This window comes from Vespa mandarinia, chromosome 17, assembly GCF_050613455.1.
Source record: "Vespa mandarinia isolate Hongniang chromosome 17, ASM5061345v1, whole genome shotgun sequence".
Classification (NCBI taxonomy): domain Eukaryota; kingdom Metazoa; phylum Arthropoda; class Insecta; order Hymenoptera; family Vespidae; genus Vespa; species Vespa mandarinia.
In genome coordinates this window covers 2,130,001-2,149,721 of record NC_140826.1, presented here as the reverse complement: position 1 = coordinate 2,149,721, position 19,721 = coordinate 2,130,001, and the positions used below count along the sequence as shown (strand labels likewise).

Genomic DNA, 19,721 nt, shown 5'->3' with positions numbered 1-19,721 from the left:
AAATCTAGAAAATAATTTTTATTATTATCATCATCATTATTATTATTACGATTAAAATATTTAATTCATAATAATTTCTCAATAATGATAATAATAATTATTATTATTGTAATATCTGATTATATATATATATATATTAATTATTGAAAAATATTATTATTATAATTATTATTACTGTTATTGTTATTGTTTTATAGTGGTCATAGTTTGTAATATCACCGATATCACGTATAAAATTTATATTTGTTAAGTGATTTTCTTTTTTTTTTCTCTCTCTTTCTTTTCTCTTTTCTTTTTCTCTTCTTTTTTCTCTTTCTATTTAATATTCTTTATGTACACAATTTAACCAGTAATTACTAGATTGAAATGATAAATATGTATATGTACGTGTACATATAGACGCACCAACATATTTTTCATTAGATTAGAGTGGTAAATATTATCCTTGGAGTTTTATGGATATTCAAGAAATAGAAGAGGTTTAAGAAAGGTGCAAACTGCAAATCCTTCTAGAAATTAACTTCACAGTACGTAAGCCGTCTGAAATAATATTGTAGCACGTACACACATACAAACACACATACACATACACACATAGATATTCACACATACTTAAATCTAGATTTACAGTGTTTTGAAGGATGTTAGAAAAAGAAATGAGTTTGCTCTTTCGTTTCTCTTTCTCTCTTTTTCTTTCTTTCTTTTTTCTTTTTTTTTTTTTTTTTTTTTTTTTTAAACATCACTGATGTAATTTTTCTTCAAGAAACAATCGATATAAGATAAAGTAAAAAATAATAATTATATTATTCATTACACTATATTACACTTTTGATTCTTACTATATTATATTACTCTTTTTCGAGACTTATGCTAATTTCTTTTTCTTCCTTTTTCTTTATATATCATTAAAAAGATTTCTAGGCTTATGGATGTACGATTTGAAAAAAGGAATCGATCTGAAAAATCTTGGGAAAGATTTAATTGATTTTTTTAAAATTAATTAAGAAATTTTAACCCATCCTGTATATAACAAAAAAACAATATATATATATAAATAATACATATATAATATATATATATATATAATGTTATACGCAATATTATAATATATATATATAATATAATAGTATATATTGTAAATATGAAAAATAAAAAAAGGTAGGATAAACATGCTCGAAAATAATATCGTTCTTCTGTATAGTAAATATATATAATATATTTTACGTGAACTTAGATGGATATGCGTGAGTAAATAAAAACAGATATTCGTCCTTTCTGACCTAATTTCGAATTGAACCTGTAACTCACCACCACTCCCGTATCCTAGCGATTGGTCGAGCAAACGAACTAATTCTCTTCAATAATTCGTAGCCGATAGTTCAATAACCATCGTGTACTAGAGAATTTGTTTATGTTACATGTCTTCAATATATTTACTTAAATACTCGTTGTATATACTTATATACTTTCTAATTTATGTATAGTCCCTAACTCTTTCGTTCTTTTATATTTAACATGTCACGCGATATGTGCTCGTTAATCTTCTTCTCTCTCTCTCTCTCTCTTTATATTATAGTCACGTGATATCTCATTTTTACAACTTTATTGGTTTTTTTTTCGATGACACGAAACTGATTTTTATCGAAAGCCAATTATTATTTTTTTTCTTTTCCTTTTATTTTCGAAGGGGAGGTCATTTAAAAATTAAGTAATTTTTGTCATTTAATCGGTTTAATATTGCGTGTTCAATTATTTAATGGTAATAAGCCAGGGACCTGTTACATCAAATAGAAGGAGATTAGAAGGAATTAATGGAAGTGTTTAATTTGTCACTCTTTTTTTTTTTTTTTTTTTTTGTAGGTTTATCTTAAATCTATTTTTTTTTTTAATCGATTAAATATCAAATACAAAGAAAGTATAGAAGGTGTTTAGTTATTCTTTTTTTTTTTTTTTTTTTTTTTTTTTTTTTTTTAGATTAATCAATCTAATCGCTTTCTAATCGATTGAATATTGAATTTAGTGTCTATGGAATAAGCGGAAAGATTTTATCGAGTACGAGGAGATTAATTCCTTCTTCCTTTTTTTTTTTATTTTTCTTTTATCTTTTTTTTTTATTTTTTTTTTTTTTTCGTTTTTATCGAACGATACAAAAGAACAATTTCGAATTAAATTGGATCCTTCTTTATCCCTTGTTTCTGCCATTTTGTTTTTTATATCAGTCTCTTTTCTCTCAAAGCAACCGCAATCATTTTTATGCTTTTTTTCTTTCTTTTTTTATTAGCGATACTCCTTCACATGCCTTTTTTATTATTCTGTTATTTTATTTGAGTAGTAAAAATATTCATCTCAGTTTTTACATTACCTTCTACTTCTCGCACATTTTAAATTCTTATTTTTTTTTTTCTTCTTTTTTTTTTCCTACGAATATTTGGAGTTGTTTTTTGTATGGAATATATACGTGTATATCTTTTTTTTTTTCTCTCTCTTCCTTTTTTTTCTTTCTTTTCTTTTTTGATACAACCTAAAGCTTTAAGTGTTCATAGTGTTCATAAACCTTTATTAAAACGAGAAATTCCATATACACACACACATATATATATATATATGTATATATATACAGATAGATAGATAAGTAGATAGATAGGTAGGTAAATAGATACATGTATATATTTTATATAGCAATTGTTTATTTCTTTGTAATGAAAATACAGAGATAGAGAAAGAGAGAGAGAGAGAGAGAGAGAGAGAGAAATAAACAAGAGATCCTTCCGTTAGATTTGAGCTTTAACAAACAAATATCGCTCGTAGCAGTGTTATCATGTCAACGATTCTATAAATTTTCACTATTCCTCTCTCTCTCTCTCTCTTGTTTTCTCCCTTTCTCTCATCGAGAATATTATCGGGAAAATGTAGAGTTTATCTCAGTGATTTTATTGAAGTATCTTTGGTCCCGAACGTTTCGAATGAGGTCAGATACGAAAGCTCGTCACGAATAATCATATTCGCGAGGAGCTTAAAATGCGTGTACGCACGCATTCGTCGATCGATGGATGAGAGAATTTCATTGTATTCAAGAGTTAGTTTACAAGAATATTTGTGTATGTGTGTCTATGTGTTTTGTGAAAGAGAGAAAGAGAGAGAGAGAGAGAGAGAGAGAGAAAAGGACGAGAAAGTCGATTATTTATTAATAATTTATATTATTTAGAATCGTAAATAAAATCTATCGTTTTAAATCGTTGGAAAATTTGAAATGTTAAAAAGTACGCCATTTTATAGAAGTGGCCATTTTTGTCGCCATTTGAGAACTTTGGTTAGATCGATGTGAATTCTGTATGCGTATAAAAGATAGATAGAGAATGAAAGAGGTGAGAGAGAGAGAGAGAGAGAGAGAGAGAGAGAGAGAGAGAGAGAGAGAAAGACGAGAAAGTCGGTTATTTATTAATAGTTTTTACGATCAAAAATAATATCTATCGTTCTAGATCATTCGGAGATTTGAAATGTTAAAATATACGCCATTTTACATTAGTAGCCATTATCATCGCCATTTTACTCGACATTTGCGAACATTATTTAATAGAGAACTCTCTATAAACATTCTCGTCTGAATATAAAGTTAATATTTATTTAAATAATTAAATTATTACTAAGAATTTATATATATATATATATATATATATATATATAATTAAAATAGTTAGAAATTAATATAAAAAAATATTATAGTTATATTAAAAAATTTATATAAAAAGTATAGACCAAAATATAAGACTTTTGGCATGTTTGTCATCTGTAATATTTTACAATGATAATACGTTTAGTTAAATACAAATATAAAAATGTCCATCAGAAAAAGAATTATACGATTTGAAATAACATTGAAATGTTTTAATTATACACTATTTTTCTTCTTTTTTTTTTGCTTTTCAACACATTTTGAACATTATATGTGTATACACTTTTAATGTACAGTATCGTTCAAAACTTTTTGAAAGAGGAGGATAGAAAATCTCTAGATGGGAATCAAAAGTTTTTAAATGATTGAAAAAAAAAAACAATTTTCTTGAAAGTTTTTATATTAATTTTCTTTTTTTTATTCTGTTTTTTTTCCAAGCAGTGCAACTGCTTTTTTTTGTTTTATATTATGTGAAAAAGAAAGGAAAAAACTTAGCCTGTTTAGGGGAAAAAAATTTAATTGATTTTTCAAATCACGTAGAAACTTTTGGCCCTTTTAAAGACTTTTAATTCAATCTGTATATACAAATACCTGTAATACAGTGTAATACATAAACAAGTAAATTAATCATACTTTTTTTTACAATTAATCAAAAACATATCGTTATATCTACATATAACAATAACGTGTATGTATATATAACGTATACATATGATTGCATTCATATATACATGAACAGCAATGAAACTCGAACGTTTTAATAAATAAATTTAATATTAATGTCGCAAGGTCCATTAGACGAAATGAATGAAGAACCGGCTAAAACGATTTTCCAGATATTCCATCGAACTATAATAAATTCGTTCAACGTGCTATTAGGGGCAAACCACCTGTCGAAACGTATACTCCTCCTCTCTCTCTCTGTCTCTCTCTTCAACCAATCTATTATGTATACGTGTGAGTGTATATACATACATACATACATACATACATATATATATACATATATATAAATAGTGCACGGGCGCAAGTGAGTGTGTGTGTTTGTGTGTGTGTATGTCATAAAATTATAGGTTCAAATTTGTTACGCTAGAAAATGTTATACCCTTGCTTTTCGGTGATATGTCTTCTGAAACGTGCTTCGTTCTAAACGAGCCATTAAATTCGTCTTGTTCGTTTCCACGATTTTACGACAGACATTTAAAGTTGCTTCTCCTATCATATTTCTAACAAATTTCAACAAAATTTTACGATCAATCGAAATGTCTGAAAATAATTTGATTAAAATTTTGTTATTATCGTTGTTGTTGTTATTGTTGTTATTATTGTTATGGTTGTGATTGTTGTTTTTTTTTTTTTTTGTAAGAAATAATTTAAAACTACGGAGATTCTTTTATAGTTTTATAGTTTAAATATCTAATGTTTTTGTCTAATTCATATATATATATATATATATATATATATATATATATATATATATAAATATGAAATTTTACTAATCGAAACGATTTAGAAATATATTTTTTATTTTATTTTATTTTTATTTTTTTATTTTTTATTTTTATTTTTTTTTATTTTTATTTATTTATTTATTTATTTTTTTATTATTTTTTTCTTTTTTTTTTTTTGTAAGAAATAATTAGAAAGAGTAGAGATTCTTTTGTTGGTTAGATATCTTTAAAGTTTTAATCTAATTCTATGTCAAACCATAATTTGTACGATCGAAGAGATTTCATTGTTGAAATGTTTTGTCAGGTTTTATGGGATAATTAGGAAAGCGTAGATTTTTTTTTTTTTTTTTTTTTCTTTAAAAATGTCAAACCTAATGAGATGTTTAGCCTTATTCTACGGTCGAATTTGACGGTAAATTATGCGTACAGATGTGCGTCAGCTGTCAGTAACTTTACGAGCCAAAATTTTGATTAGTCATGAAATAAATTCGTTTTCTTCTTTCACTAAGTTCTCCCTTTTTTTTTATTTTTCTATTTTTTTTTCTTGTTTCTTATTTCTTTCTCGCGCATAACGACTTCCCTTTTTATTTCTTTTATGCTTTTCTTATAATGTTTTGTACGGAGGAAGAAAAAGAAGTAAAAGAGAAGAAAAGAAAAAAAAAAAAAAATAAAAAATAAAAAAAAAAAACGAAGGGTCGACAGGTTTTGTCATACGTACATAAATCATAAGGGAAGGGAAAAAGAAAAACTCGAGAAAAACTCAAGAAAAAAAAAAAAAGAAAAAAGAAAGAAAGAAAGAAAAGAAAGAAAAGAAAAGGAAGTTAAGAAGAAATTGTTGTCAAAATATTTCAATAAGTTTTACGATTTGGCCGATAGACGTCTTAAGAAAAATGCATATCAATTTTTGATTTTATTTATAACCTTTATACGATTCACGACACAGAGGACCGGACTTTATTGCAAACCGAGAGAGTTTATGGACTCGAGCGAGAGCTATTTTAAAAATAATGTACGTGCGACGTGTATAACGTAACTCCTTCGACGAAAATACATGTTCTAATGTGGATGGCTCGTTTCGTGGAAACTTCGATGTATTCTTTTGCACATTAATGATTTTAAATGAACGTTTATTATACAAATACGAGAAGGACAATGTTATAGTTAATACTTATTAAATATATGAATGAATGATTATTTCATTAGTTGTCTCAATTGTTACAATTTTTATGTAATACTTTTGTTTTGTTCATATCCATCACTAACAACAGTTATTTCTTGTTTCTATTCTCGTTAATATCATTTTCTTCGTACCCATTACTATCACTTGTTCGTATTCGATCTTTATCATTTTGTTCATACCCATCACTATCACTTGTTCGTTTTCGATCTTTATCATTTTCTTCGTACCCATTACTATCACTTTCTTATTCATACTCTTTACAATCATTTTCTTCATACCCATCACTACCACTTGTTCGTACTCGATCTTTATCATTTTTTTCGTACCCATCACTACCCACTTTCTTGTTTATACTCATTAAAATCATTTTCTTCGTACCCATTACTACCACTTGTTCGTATTCTTTATCATTTTTTTCGTACCTATCACTATCCACTTTCTTGTTTATACTGATTAAAATCATTTTGTTCTTACCCATCGGGATAAACTTTTTCGTTCATTATTCATTACAATCATTACAGTTCTTACCCATCACTGCAACACTTCCTTGTTCATACTCATTACAATCATTCTTCTTATACACGTCACTACAATTTTGTTAATATATTGTTATTGTTATTACTTTCTTCGTACCCATCACTACAACATCTCCATGCTGTTACCAACGTTACTGTAACTTTTCCATCAACACTTGTTATTACACTTCCTCTTTTTATAACCATCGCTCTTTACCTTCTTCTTCTTCTTCTTCTTCTTTTTTCTTTTTTTCTTTCTTTCTTTTTTTTTTTCCCTCTCTTTTTTATATTATCTGCATCGTAAAACTCAGCAAGAGGTATTACGCGTGACTACTCCCTTGGAGATTCGCATTGTACAGCCATGAAATTTTACGGTCGCATAGAATGCGTTTACCAGAACGCGAATGTCTCGTTAGCTACGTTATTATTAATTTAAGTAGAAAAGGAAATTCCTGGTTAATGTTAGTACTCTCAACGACGGAAAATATCAAAGTAGAGGATGTTAACAACGTTGACCCAATAAAAAAGATTATTTCATTGAATCCCCCCTCCCCCCTCCCTCTCGGCCCCTCCACCCTTCCTCCCCCGCGCTTTCTCCGTCTCGCCCTGCCCAACCCCGCCACACCCCACCCTATCCCACCCCGGAACTCGCCCCCTACCCCGTCTATTCGTTAGTTTCTCCACGGATCTTTTATCTCTTATTACTTTCATTCATTATTTCGTTGGATATCAAGGAGTTATTTTCTTTTCGATAACGTATTATTCTCTTTAAATAATTATATATCTCGATATAATCAAATTTAATTATTTTAATTGTGATTCTTAATTTTTTATATTCGTTTTTATTTTTTGCTTTTTCTTGTGTGCGTGTGTGTGTGTGTGTGTGTGTTTTTTTTTTCTTTTTCTTTTTTTACCTCTCGAATTATGCGTAATAAATTTTACACATGTAATTTATTAATAGATAAATAGATAGATAATATAATGATAGCAGATAGATAAGTAGATATGTTTAAATGGATATGTTATTTAATAGATATAATTATTTATTTAATATATAATATATTATTTTTAATTAATTTTTATTAACTGTTCGTATTATTCCTTTTCGCGTTATATTATATGAAATATTATTTAATTATTTAATTAAGTAATTATATTTAATATATATGTAATATTAAAAAAAAAAATATATGTATATATATTATACATATATAATATTTATTATATTACATTATATCAATAAAATATATGAGAGATGATATAAAAAATAATTAAATAATTATCTTAGATATTTATGATTTTTACAAAATATATTTTATTTTAAAAAGAAAAATTATTATTACATTTTACTGGCAACAAAATCAAAATTTCTAGGTATATATATATATATATAATACGCTAATCTGTATAATAATTTATTAAGACTTTAAATAATACGAGTTTAGTTTCTCTTTTTCCTTTTTCTCTTTGTTTTTGTGCAGAGCCATATTTCTGAACATAAAATCTCATTCGTAATCTTACTTGAACTTTTCTCTCTCTTTCTTTCTTTCTCTCTCTCTCTCTCTCTCTCTCTCTCTCTCTCTTTCTCTCTATTTTTCCTCTTGTCTCAAAATATAGCGTGAAATAAAGGCGTCTTTTATTTCCATACAAGTACACATAAGTACATACATATATTTCCATATAACTCAGACTTTTGCTCCTGTGGCGAAATTTTTTCATAAAAAAAAAAAAAAAAAAAAAAAAAAAAAAAGAAAAGAAAAAAGGAAAGAAATATAGAGAGAAAGAGAGAAAGAAAGAAAGGAAGGGAAAAAAATTAGTGTAAGAAAAAGAAAAAGAAAAGTAAATAAAAGAAACTAGGGAAAGAAACTAGGGAAAGAAACTAGAGAAAGAAACTAGAAAGGAACGTGAAGTTCTAACAATTTGCGAGTATCGATAGGATAGAGCAACAGGTACGAGACAATCGAATTTTGTTAAGCTTGTGTTGAATTCCTTTTCATTTTTCAACTTCTGACATTTTGTTGAAAAAGTTTTTACCTTTCTTTGGTGAAAAGTTCTTTTATTTTTTTTTTTTTTTTTTTTTTTTTGAGAAAGGATACATTATTTCCTTTTTGCCAATTCCTTTTGAAACATGAACATTCCGATGCTTTTATTGTATTTCATTCGCGTAAAAATGAATTGCATTCATTTGACTTTTTGTAGAAAATATTCTGTCTGAAGAAAAATATTTTGAAGGAAATCGATAAAAAATAATTCTACGAATATTATATACAAATAAACAAAAAAAAAATATATATATATAATAATATAACAATTATAAAATAGATGTCAATATTATATATAATAATATATTTAATTTAAATTATATTTTATATATGAATTAATGATTAAGTTAAAATTATAAATTTAAGAAATTTAATTTGATTTAACATATGAAAAATATATAATGTGTATACTATACACATACACACAAATATATATATATATATATATATACATATATTTATTTATTTATATATTTTTAAAAAATAACAAAATAATAAAATTTAGATAATAAATAAAATTAGAAAAATCATTAGAGTATCGTTCGTATGTCATATTCATTTACATTATGCAAGAATTAATTTTTATCGGATATAATACAGGGTGATTCTAAAATTTTTGATAAAAATGACTTCGAAGATCACTTTTATTTTCTCTCTTTTCTTTTTTTTTTTTTCGGAAACTTTTTAGGCTTTCGCTGTTTTAGGATATTAAAAAGAAAAAGAGAGAAAAAGAAAGGAAAAAAAAGAAGAAGAAGAAGAAAGAAAAATGGCAAGAAAAAGTCTGGAAAAAGTGTAAAATTAATCTTTAAAATCACTTAAGAAGTTTTACGAAACAATCCCTCGACCACCACCCCCTCACCCATTTCTACTCACCCACATTTCCATCCCCAAATATTTTCACACTTATCTATCTTATTTATTGTCTATATTATTTGTCAGTATAGATATTTTTGTTTCATTGAATTGATAATAATACTAATACGTAAGTACTACGTAACTACTTACGTAGTTTCTATAATGTGATATCAAAACGATCGATTGATTCGTTAATTAACAATTTCACGTGTTAATTACGATTAGTATGATATATATATATATAACATATCATTGCTATACATGTTATGTTACAAAAATATATATTGAATAATGATAATAATAATAATATCACTTACGTATATTAATTCAACGATCGATCATTTCTTTAAATCAAATCGTTCACTAATTAATCATTGTCTTTAGATTTTTTTAACATTCCTTTTTTTTTTTTTTTTTTTTTTTTTTTTTTCCTTAAGAAAAAAATCATTAGACGCGTTAGAAAACTTAAGAGGAACAAAAATTGCTTTTTATTTGTTAACAAGGGGATTGCAAAAAAAGAAAAAAACAAAGAAAAGAGGAAAAAAAGGAAAAAAAAAAATAGAAATGAAAAATTAAAACGATTAAAACGAATATTCATGGATAATAAAAATTTTAATATAAGATTATCACAGTTGGTAAAATAGAATAATAATTGGATAACATTTTTAATTTTAATTCTTAAAATTTCTAATTCTTTTTCTTTTCTTTTTTTCTTTTTTTTTTTGTTTGTTCGTTTGAGTTAATCCTCGATATAATCACAATTTTAACAGTTGTAATAGAAATAATAAATTACGGTCACACTTAATTTCTAAGATTATCGATATTCTGAAAATAATATTAATGTAAAAAAAAAGAAGAAGAAAAAGAAAAAAGAAAAAAAAATCTTGCAACAAGAATAACAGATTAAAATTATGATTCATTTCTAATCATTCACCAGGTCACATTGATGATCTAAAGAGAACATTTATATATATATATATATATATAAAAATTATAACAAAAGAATAAAAGTATAGAAACAGAGTAGTATTTTATTTCTAAACATTCATTGTGTTATCACTGAGTTGAAGATAACACACACACATATACATATATATATATATATTTAAATAATAATAAAAAAAAACAGAATAGAAATGTATTACATAAAAATATATAAGAGGAATAAAAATAGTTACTTGCACGCGCGATAAGTTAGACTAACTAGGCATACTTTTAGATCATTGGACAATTAGCGACATTGACCATCGTCGTCATTGTTGTTATTGTCTTCATAGTCGTTATCTGGGCACGACTGATATTCATTAGCCGATTAGACTTACTCGTTTATTCGGCTACAATTACGTTAACGCACTTTTGAAAATGACTGGACATCATGGACATCTTTAAAATCCTCCAATTATTATTATTATTATTATTATTATTATTATTATTATTATTATTATTATTATTATTATTATCATTATTATTATTATTATTATTATTAATATATTTTATTTTTCTTTTTATATTTTTTGTTTATTCTTTGCAGGACAAACCAGTACATTTAAAAACAAAAAAAAAAAGAAAGAAAATAAATAAGAAAAGACATGATATCTATGTATCATTATTATTTCTATGAAATTCTTTCTACAAAAAAAAAAAAAAAAAAAAAACGAAAAGAAGAAAAAAATATTCGACGATAACAATTATTTGAACGAAAATTTAATGAAATTTAATTTTATAAAAAGAGAATATTATATATGTATATAATATTTATTTACTTATAATCAAATTAAAAAGCGAATCATTGTATACGATAAACAATATATATTTGGATTAACGAAACAGGAAATCAAGTTTCTACTCGTTCAAGTTTCGCTAATTAATATTATTGAAGTTGGTTCTATATTGTGGTGCTGACATAATCTATGAAACAGTAATGTATAAACGACATCGATACATACCTGTCGGATAATTTAAATCAATTTTTCCCCATTAAGAGAACGATGATTATTAACAAAGATTAATCAAATGCGAGCGAGAGAGAGAGAGAGAGAGAGAGAGAGAGAGAGAGAGAGAGAGAGAGAGAGAGAGAAAGAGAGAGAGAGAGAGATTCAATTAATTTCTTTTTCGATACGATCTTCGTTTTTTTTTTTTTTATATAAAGAAATATAAAAGAAATTACTTTTGAAAAATTAACCAATCGAAATGGACAAGTTCGACTGGTCTTATTTCATACGATATATCGCCGGGACTCTTTCGAATTATCTGTGAAATGTTCCAAAAAAAAAAAAAAAAGGAAAAAGGAAATGGACGCAACAATATAATCTTTATTTCATCTTATTACAGAATTTCAAAATGGCCGCTATTTATTTTGAGTCAATATTTCGAAACATTTTTAAAACGATATTTTAAATTAATTGTCACGTATTGGATCGATGATTAATAGAAAAGGAACAGAAAAAGAAAAAAAAAAAAAAAAGAAAAAATAAAACAACTGTCAATATTTTGACGAAAATACTTGTGAATATAAACAATTTTTAAAATGGACAGTCAATATTTATAATATAATAAATCCAAACTTTATCAACCCACTATATTGTTCATAATTGATCGTTTCTATTACGTACTGATATTTTATGTTATAAAAAAAAAAAAATATTAATCAAAATATTCATATATAACGATTATTTATTATTTTTTTTTTACCGAAATACTTATCGTTAATTAATAAAACATATTTATTCATCGAATAAATGGAAACATTTCAAAATAAATATGAAGAACATATATCATCGTAATTTTCAATGATGCTCAAGGAATGATAAGGAATTATATGAATTAGGTCGATCAATGAAGGAAAGAAAGGAAAAACAAAAAAAAAAAGAAAAAAAAAAGAAAAAAATAAATAAAAAAAGAAATACAAAGCAAAACGAAAGAACTAAACTAAACAAAAAAAAAAATAGTAAATAAACAAACAAAACTAATTTATAAAATTTTCTATGGTCAAATTAGTACAATGGAATTATTCATTAGTAAATGTTCGATATTCGTGGCATCAGGGATACGGAATTGCGAAAGATTTTGTTCGAGGTTCTTCAAATTTTTCGTTCGATATTTCGTTCGTTCGTTCGTTCGTTCGTTCGTTCGATTTAGTTCGTTCGACGAAGAGAGACTCTTGATAGTAAATTCTTGGGGATCGAAAAAAAAAACAAATGTATAGGATTTTCCTATGGTCACTGAGTCCGATATGGAATTATTTATTAGTAATTGTATTAGTGGCGTCAAAATCGGATTGCAGAGGATCTTGTTTGGTGTTATCAAATTTTTTCCTGCCATATACGAGTTAAAGTTAAATACGAAAAAGATTTCAATGGGAAATTTTTGGGGTAATAAAAAAAAAAAAAAAAAAAAAAAAGAAAAGAAAAGAAAGAAAATAAAATAAAATAAAAGAAGAGAGCGAGAGAGAGAGAGAGAGAGAGAGAGAGAGAGAGAGAGAGATAAATAAATATAAAAAAGAAAAAAAAAGAAAAAAAAAACGAACGAACGAACGAACGAATAAATTTTATACGATTTTTTGTCGGGTCAAATCGATACGACGGAATTATTCATTAAAATTCTTAAAGGGGTAAACAAGAAAAAGGGAAGAAAATGTGAAAAAGATAGAGAGGAAGAAAGAAAGGAAAAAAAAAAAATAAATAAACAAATGAAAATAAAAAGAGAAGCAAAACAAACAAATTTATATGGGTTTTTATTATGATCATGCAATATTCATTCATTAATATGTTAATGGGAGTCAGAATATGCGAATATGCGAATATGCGAAAGATCCTGATCGATCACATCGATCACATCGATATTGTACGATCCCTCCCTCTAAATCCTCAACGAAGAAGGAGGCCAGTATGATCATAGCCCATTGTTTGTGTATGTATGTATAATATCTGGTTCAAGGTCAAACGTTTCTGTTAAATTTCTCAGGCTCTCGTCATGACTGTCAATGGTTTTTTTTCTTTCTTTTTTTTTTTTTCTCTTGAAACTCGCATCTGCAAGTGACTCATCATCGTCTAAAATGTCCCGTAAAAAAAAAAAAAAGAAAAAAAAAAGAAGAAGAAAAAAGAAAACACTCATCACCGTTACACAAGTTGCACGTATTTTTACGTATTATTGCTACCGACATTTTTTTCCCTCCCTCTCTTCCCCATCAAATTGTGTCGGTCGTGCTTCTTTTTCGATGGAACGGCGGGGCGGAGCGGGGTGGGGGGGATTGACGGGGGGAATATTTTTGGATGAGAAAAATCGTACTATATCCATTAAAATCGAACTTTTACGCACTTTATCAAAACTAGCATATAATCTTCTTCTTATTTGAAGAATCATGCAAAAAAATCGATCTAAACTTGTTAAAAGAAAATATTCTTTAGAAGTTGTTGTCAAATTCGATGACAATTGGAACGTAAAGCCATGTAACTCGGTCGAGTTTTATTTCCTCATAAAGAAAAAGAAAAAAAAAACAAAAAAAAAAAAAAGAAAGAGAAAGAGAAAGTAATGAAAATGAACAGAAGGTGAAACGAAAAATGAAAAATGAGAAAAACAATATTAGAGTTACGAGTGTCAAAAACATCGAAATCCAACGAAATCTAAATCAAATAAAATAGTTCGTATAGGTTTTTTTTTTTTTTTTTTTTTTTTTTTTTTTTTTTTTTTTTTTTTTTTTGTGGATTTATTTATAGGATTTATTTATTGGGTCCGCGCTGATAGGCGATTTTTTTATTTTTTAGACGAAAAAAAAAAATAAAGGAAAAAAAAGGAGTGAAAAAAATACGAAAATAATAAAAAAAGATTTTTTTTTTACGACGGTATTTGAATTAGTATTTTATAGTACACCTATTGAAAGTACCCTTCAATATGTTTGAAAGGTACTCTCGTTTATTTTTTTTTTTTTGTTTTTTTTTTCTGTTTTTTTTTTTAAATAAAACAGCTTCGTTATTTTTGAAACTTAATTAATCAACGTAATAGCTCGAAGATATGTTAATTTAATTATTTGTAAACGTCTTACGGTACTCTCTCTCTCTCTTTCTCATTTTCTCTTTTTATCTTTCTCTCTCTTTCTCTCTCTCTTTCTCATTTTCTCTTTTTATCTTTCTCTCTCTCTCTCTCTCTCTCTCTTTCTTTCTTTCTGTATCTTTCTCTTTATCTTTCTCTTTCTCTCTTTTTCTCGATAAATGTCAATAATATTCTCGTCGATCAATTCAATTTTAGAATGTATATTTAATTAGATATCGTTAACGAACGATTGAGTCAAGGTGCAAAGGACCCAATTGAATTTAGTACGATGCTGAACGTTTAAAAGGTAAAATGAGAAATTATAAGGAAATAGGAAAATTCTCTCTCTCTCTCTCTCTCTCTCTCTCTTTCACTCGCTCGCTCTCTCATTCGCTCTCTCTTTTAAAAAGAGAAGAAGTTCTATTTACAAAAGGAAATATATTTTTTATAATTTTTTTTTTTATTTTAAACTCATTACTGTTGGATATACATTTTTTCATTGTAATTTTATTATTTAATATATAGAATTAATATGGCGGATTTGGACCGATTGGGAATGCTTGAATTATTTTCAAAATTTTATTAACATGTACGAGAACTTGACTGTTAAAATTGTACTTTTTTTTTCTTTTTTGGTTTATTCGTTTCTTTTTTGGTTTATTTCTTTTTCCTTTTTTTTTTCTTTTTTTCTTTTTTTTTTTTTTTAACGCGAGAAAAGAAGAAGCACTCTGTTTTTGTTCTTTTTTTGTTCTGTTATGTTTCGTTTCGTACGAATGTTTTTTTATTAATATATTTGTAAAATTTATTTTTTCCAGAAAATCCAACTGGTACAACGAACGACGAGAGCGGAGTTGAACAGCTTCAAATACTTCGTGACAAATATGAAGGAAAATTGACCACTTCTCTTTACACGGGAACGCTCTTTGTAGCCTCGGTAGCTTCGATATTAGCACTTGGTGCCATTTGTTTGACGAACTATCATCAGGTCGGTCCTTTATAATTTTTTAATTTTTATTCGAACCAACACTCACATCGTATTAAAATATAATGATCCAGATACATATACACAGATATATATAACAATATGACATATATATATATATGTGCGTATGTTTGTGTAGAAGAAATATTTGATTCTAATTTTTTTTATTATTATTATTAAAAAGAATTATTTATTAAAAATCATATTGAATATTTCCATTAACAATTTGCTATTTCTATAATTGACAAATTAAAAATATTGTTCTTTTTTTATTTCTATTTATATCCAACTTATTATTATAATATATTTTTTTTTATTTTATTTTATTATTATCAATTTATTATTTTTATTAAAAGTCGCATTATCTTTCCATTAATCAAATTAATACATTCAAATTGATACAACGTAACGAGGAATAAAGAAAAGAAAATCTCTTTTGTCATTTCTTTTTATTTGATTTTATTCTATTTTATTTTATTTTCTTTTTTTTTTTTCAATTACGCGTAACAATAATTCGCATGTTAACGATATTAAAATTATTATATGTCGGTAATAAACAATTGAAATTATTTTTATCATTGAACCAATCTCAGGACGGATGTTTAAATATTGTTTGTTTTTTTTTTATTACTTTTTTTTTTCCGATTTGATTTTAATTCTTCGAAATTTATGTCTTAGGCATTTCTCACGATTCGGCGTTAAACTAAACTCCCATCGTAATCGATAATTAATCTTTGTCGAAACTAACGAACACACCTAAGGATCGAATATTTAGGATAGTAAACTCTGTTAACACGTTCACGGTTCTCTAATAACAAACGTGGACCATGTGAACGATCGATGGCATAGTTTCGATATATAGAACCAACGAAACACACGTGAAGTGAATTTCTAATAGAATTCTCTAAACAGTCGTACGATTCTTTTTTCTTTTTCTCTTTTTTTTTTTCAAAAACCGTCGGTATGTTGATTGCAAAGAGAGAGAGAGAGAGAGAGAGAGAGAGAGGTGTTAAAAAGAAAAACAAGAAAAAAAAAACAAATACCTAGAAAATTAAAAAAAAAAAGAAAAAAAAAATAGAAATCACTATTGACTTTGTCGATGAAAAATAAAGATCTTCATCGTATATTCGAAATAAAAATAAAAATAAACATAATAACAAAAAAAGAAAAAAATAAATTTGTTATGAATACGCTGAAATAAAAAATATATCATCTTTTTTTAATACAAGTAGAAATATTTATATTATTGTTTAAGTGTATAACATTTTAAGTGTATAAACATTTAAAACGTTATAAATTTTTTATTACAATTAATACAAACTATTTGATAATCTTCGTCGTCGTACATTTGAATTAAAATTTGTATTTATTTTCATTTAAAATAATACCCAAAGTATTATGCTCGTTGAAAATATAAATATATAATTTTAAGCTTTCGTGAAATAAAATTTGCATTTAACCAAAGAACGATCGAGCAATTCATATTACGTCAGATGTAAACAAGACGCTCGTTGCAACCACACTGATTCTCACATGAAAATCCTTCTTTTTCTTTTTTTTTTTCTACTTTTTCTCCCTTTTTCTCTTCTTCTTCTTCTTTTTTTTTTCTTTTCTTTTCTTTTTTCTTTTTTATTTTTTTATTTTTTATTTTTTTTTATTTGCAAACGGCTCTTTCAACTCGCAACGTTGCAGTCTTTTCAAGTTAATATCAGCAACTCTATAGATACATATTATACATATATATATATATATGTAGTATGTATGTATAGAGCGGTCGACTATCGTTAAACAATACTCTAGTTTTGTCTTTTATATTATCCGCCATCATTTTCAAACGGAACACATTGTCAAAGGAACTGCTTACGATATTTTATTGTGAAAAAAAAAAAAGGAAAAGGAACACAAAAAAGAAAATAAAATAAAATAAAATGGGCGAAATGCATACTCTCTTCTATATCGTTTAATTCTTTGTTTCTTAAAAACAAATAAAAAAAAAAATAAAAAAAAAAATAGTCAATCTACATATATCATATATTTGACAACATATACGAGTTTATATGTATGTGTTATTTACTTTTTTCTTTTTTTTCTTTTTTTTTTTTTTTTTTTTAATTTTTATAAATTACAAGTTTTATTAGAAAAGTTTAAAAAGTCTAACATAATCTAATCTCTATATTTAAATAATAAGATATGATAATAATTTAATTAAATTTGCCATAGTTTAATTATAATAAAAGTTAATAATAATATTAAATTAATTAATTAATAATTTTTTATTTATAATCAATAAATTATTATTTTAATTATTTAATTCATTTTATTCGTATTATGTATTTAATATAATTGATAAATCGTATGATAAGCTTTTTTAAAAAGATTACAAAACGTAACGAATACTTTTGTAAGATAATGAATTACTATTAATTATTTTATATATTAAATTGTTATTAATTATTTTAATTTAACATTTATTTTTATATAACAAATTGCAAGGAAGCATTAATCCAATTCTCATCTTTTTAAATAATAATTTATCAGCTTATTCTATTTTACTTTTCTATAAATAATAAATGAAAAATCTAATCTTATACTTTTGTTCAATAAAAAATATATCAAACTATACTAATCTCTAGTTTTAATTAATAAATTACAGTTAGAAAGAAAGCCGATCAATCATCTCTTTATGTTCTTTCATTCTTTCTTTCTTTCGTTTTTTTTTTTTTTTATCTTCTTTTTCTTCTTTCCTTTTATAATTTTTACGTAAAAAATGAAAATAAGTTATCCACCGTACTTCAGAATTCTTTATTATTCCACAATTCTTTGTTAATATAACGCACGTTACAGAAAATTAGCAATTTAAATTTACAACCCTATTGTTACCATTCCACCCACTGTGTGTGAACCCTTATCAAGACGAAATCGGTCAGTTGCCATGGGATTTATTACCCTTTCAAAACTTCATTCTAGAAACCATAATCGTTCCTCATCAAGCTCGTTAATGGTTTAACATGTTCGTTTTCTTATTTATATATTTCCATTTATATAATCTCAAAATAATTGAACAGAATCAATTTATTCGTATAATTTCAATACTTAATGGTCGATATTGAAATGAATTATTGTGTCGTTGATTACGGTGCGATGTAATAATTGAGTTACATACATACTCGTATATGCATATATATATATATATATATATATATATATATATTATAATATAATAATTATATCAGTTCTAAGTAAAAATTAAAAAAATGGCGATTTTTATCAATTTATAATTAATAATTAAAAACAGTTGAAAATCTTTTATTTGTTATTAATTAAAACTTTATATTAAATTTTCAATCTAATCTATCTTTATGTACATATATATGTCTATGTATATCGTATACAAGGTGATTCAATAATAATAATCATTAAAAAATTATAATTATTATAAAGTTATGTTGGTAATAAAACATTGTTAATATTATACACATGTTATATATATATATACGGGGTGACTCGATAATTATATCGGTTTAAAGTTAAAATGAAAGAAGAAGAAAAATGTCGACTTTTTTATTAATTTACATTACTAATCAAACACGATTTATGTTTATGGGTGTATTATTATTCGTACAATTAAAATTTTATTATAGATTTTTGATAGAATTTGCTGATTTTGAAAAGAATTGTATCGTGGATGTTCCTTTGAAAGATATATACACATAAACCGTATGTTAATACGAACCAATCGATTTGCAGTTGATCGTAATGTGGAAATGATGAAAATGTCGGATCGTTTATTAATATTCGATGTAATGCGCGAAGAGACACGTTTGAAAGCTTTATCGCGACGTACATTCTTTTATTCCATAAAACAATATGTTTGAAAATGAATACGAAATGATAGAGGGGAACAAAAAAAAAAAAAGAAAAGGAAAAAGAAGACCAAAAAAAAAATGCATCAGAATTAATATCATTTTTTATTTTATAATTTATTTTCACAAAGC

At 25.5% G+C, this 19,721-nt stretch overlaps 1 protein-coding gene across 8 annotated transcripts in view; it reads left to right on the top strand.

Moving 5' to 3' along the window:
• The window catches only part of Adcy2 (adenylate cyclase type 2 Ac76E), a 47,447-nt gene that overhangs the window by 7,534 nt on the left and 20,192 nt on the right, over nucleotides 1–19,721 (top strand). For all 8 annotated transcript variants that reach the window (XM_035886130.2, XM_035886138.2, XM_035886140.2 and 5 more), the window contains exon 3: nucleotides 15,560–15,729. In XM_035886130.2, coding sequence (XP_035742023.1) covers nucleotides 15,560–15,729 — 170 coding nt within the window. The remainder of the gene's footprint in view (nucleotides 1–15,559; nucleotides 15,730–19,721) is intronic.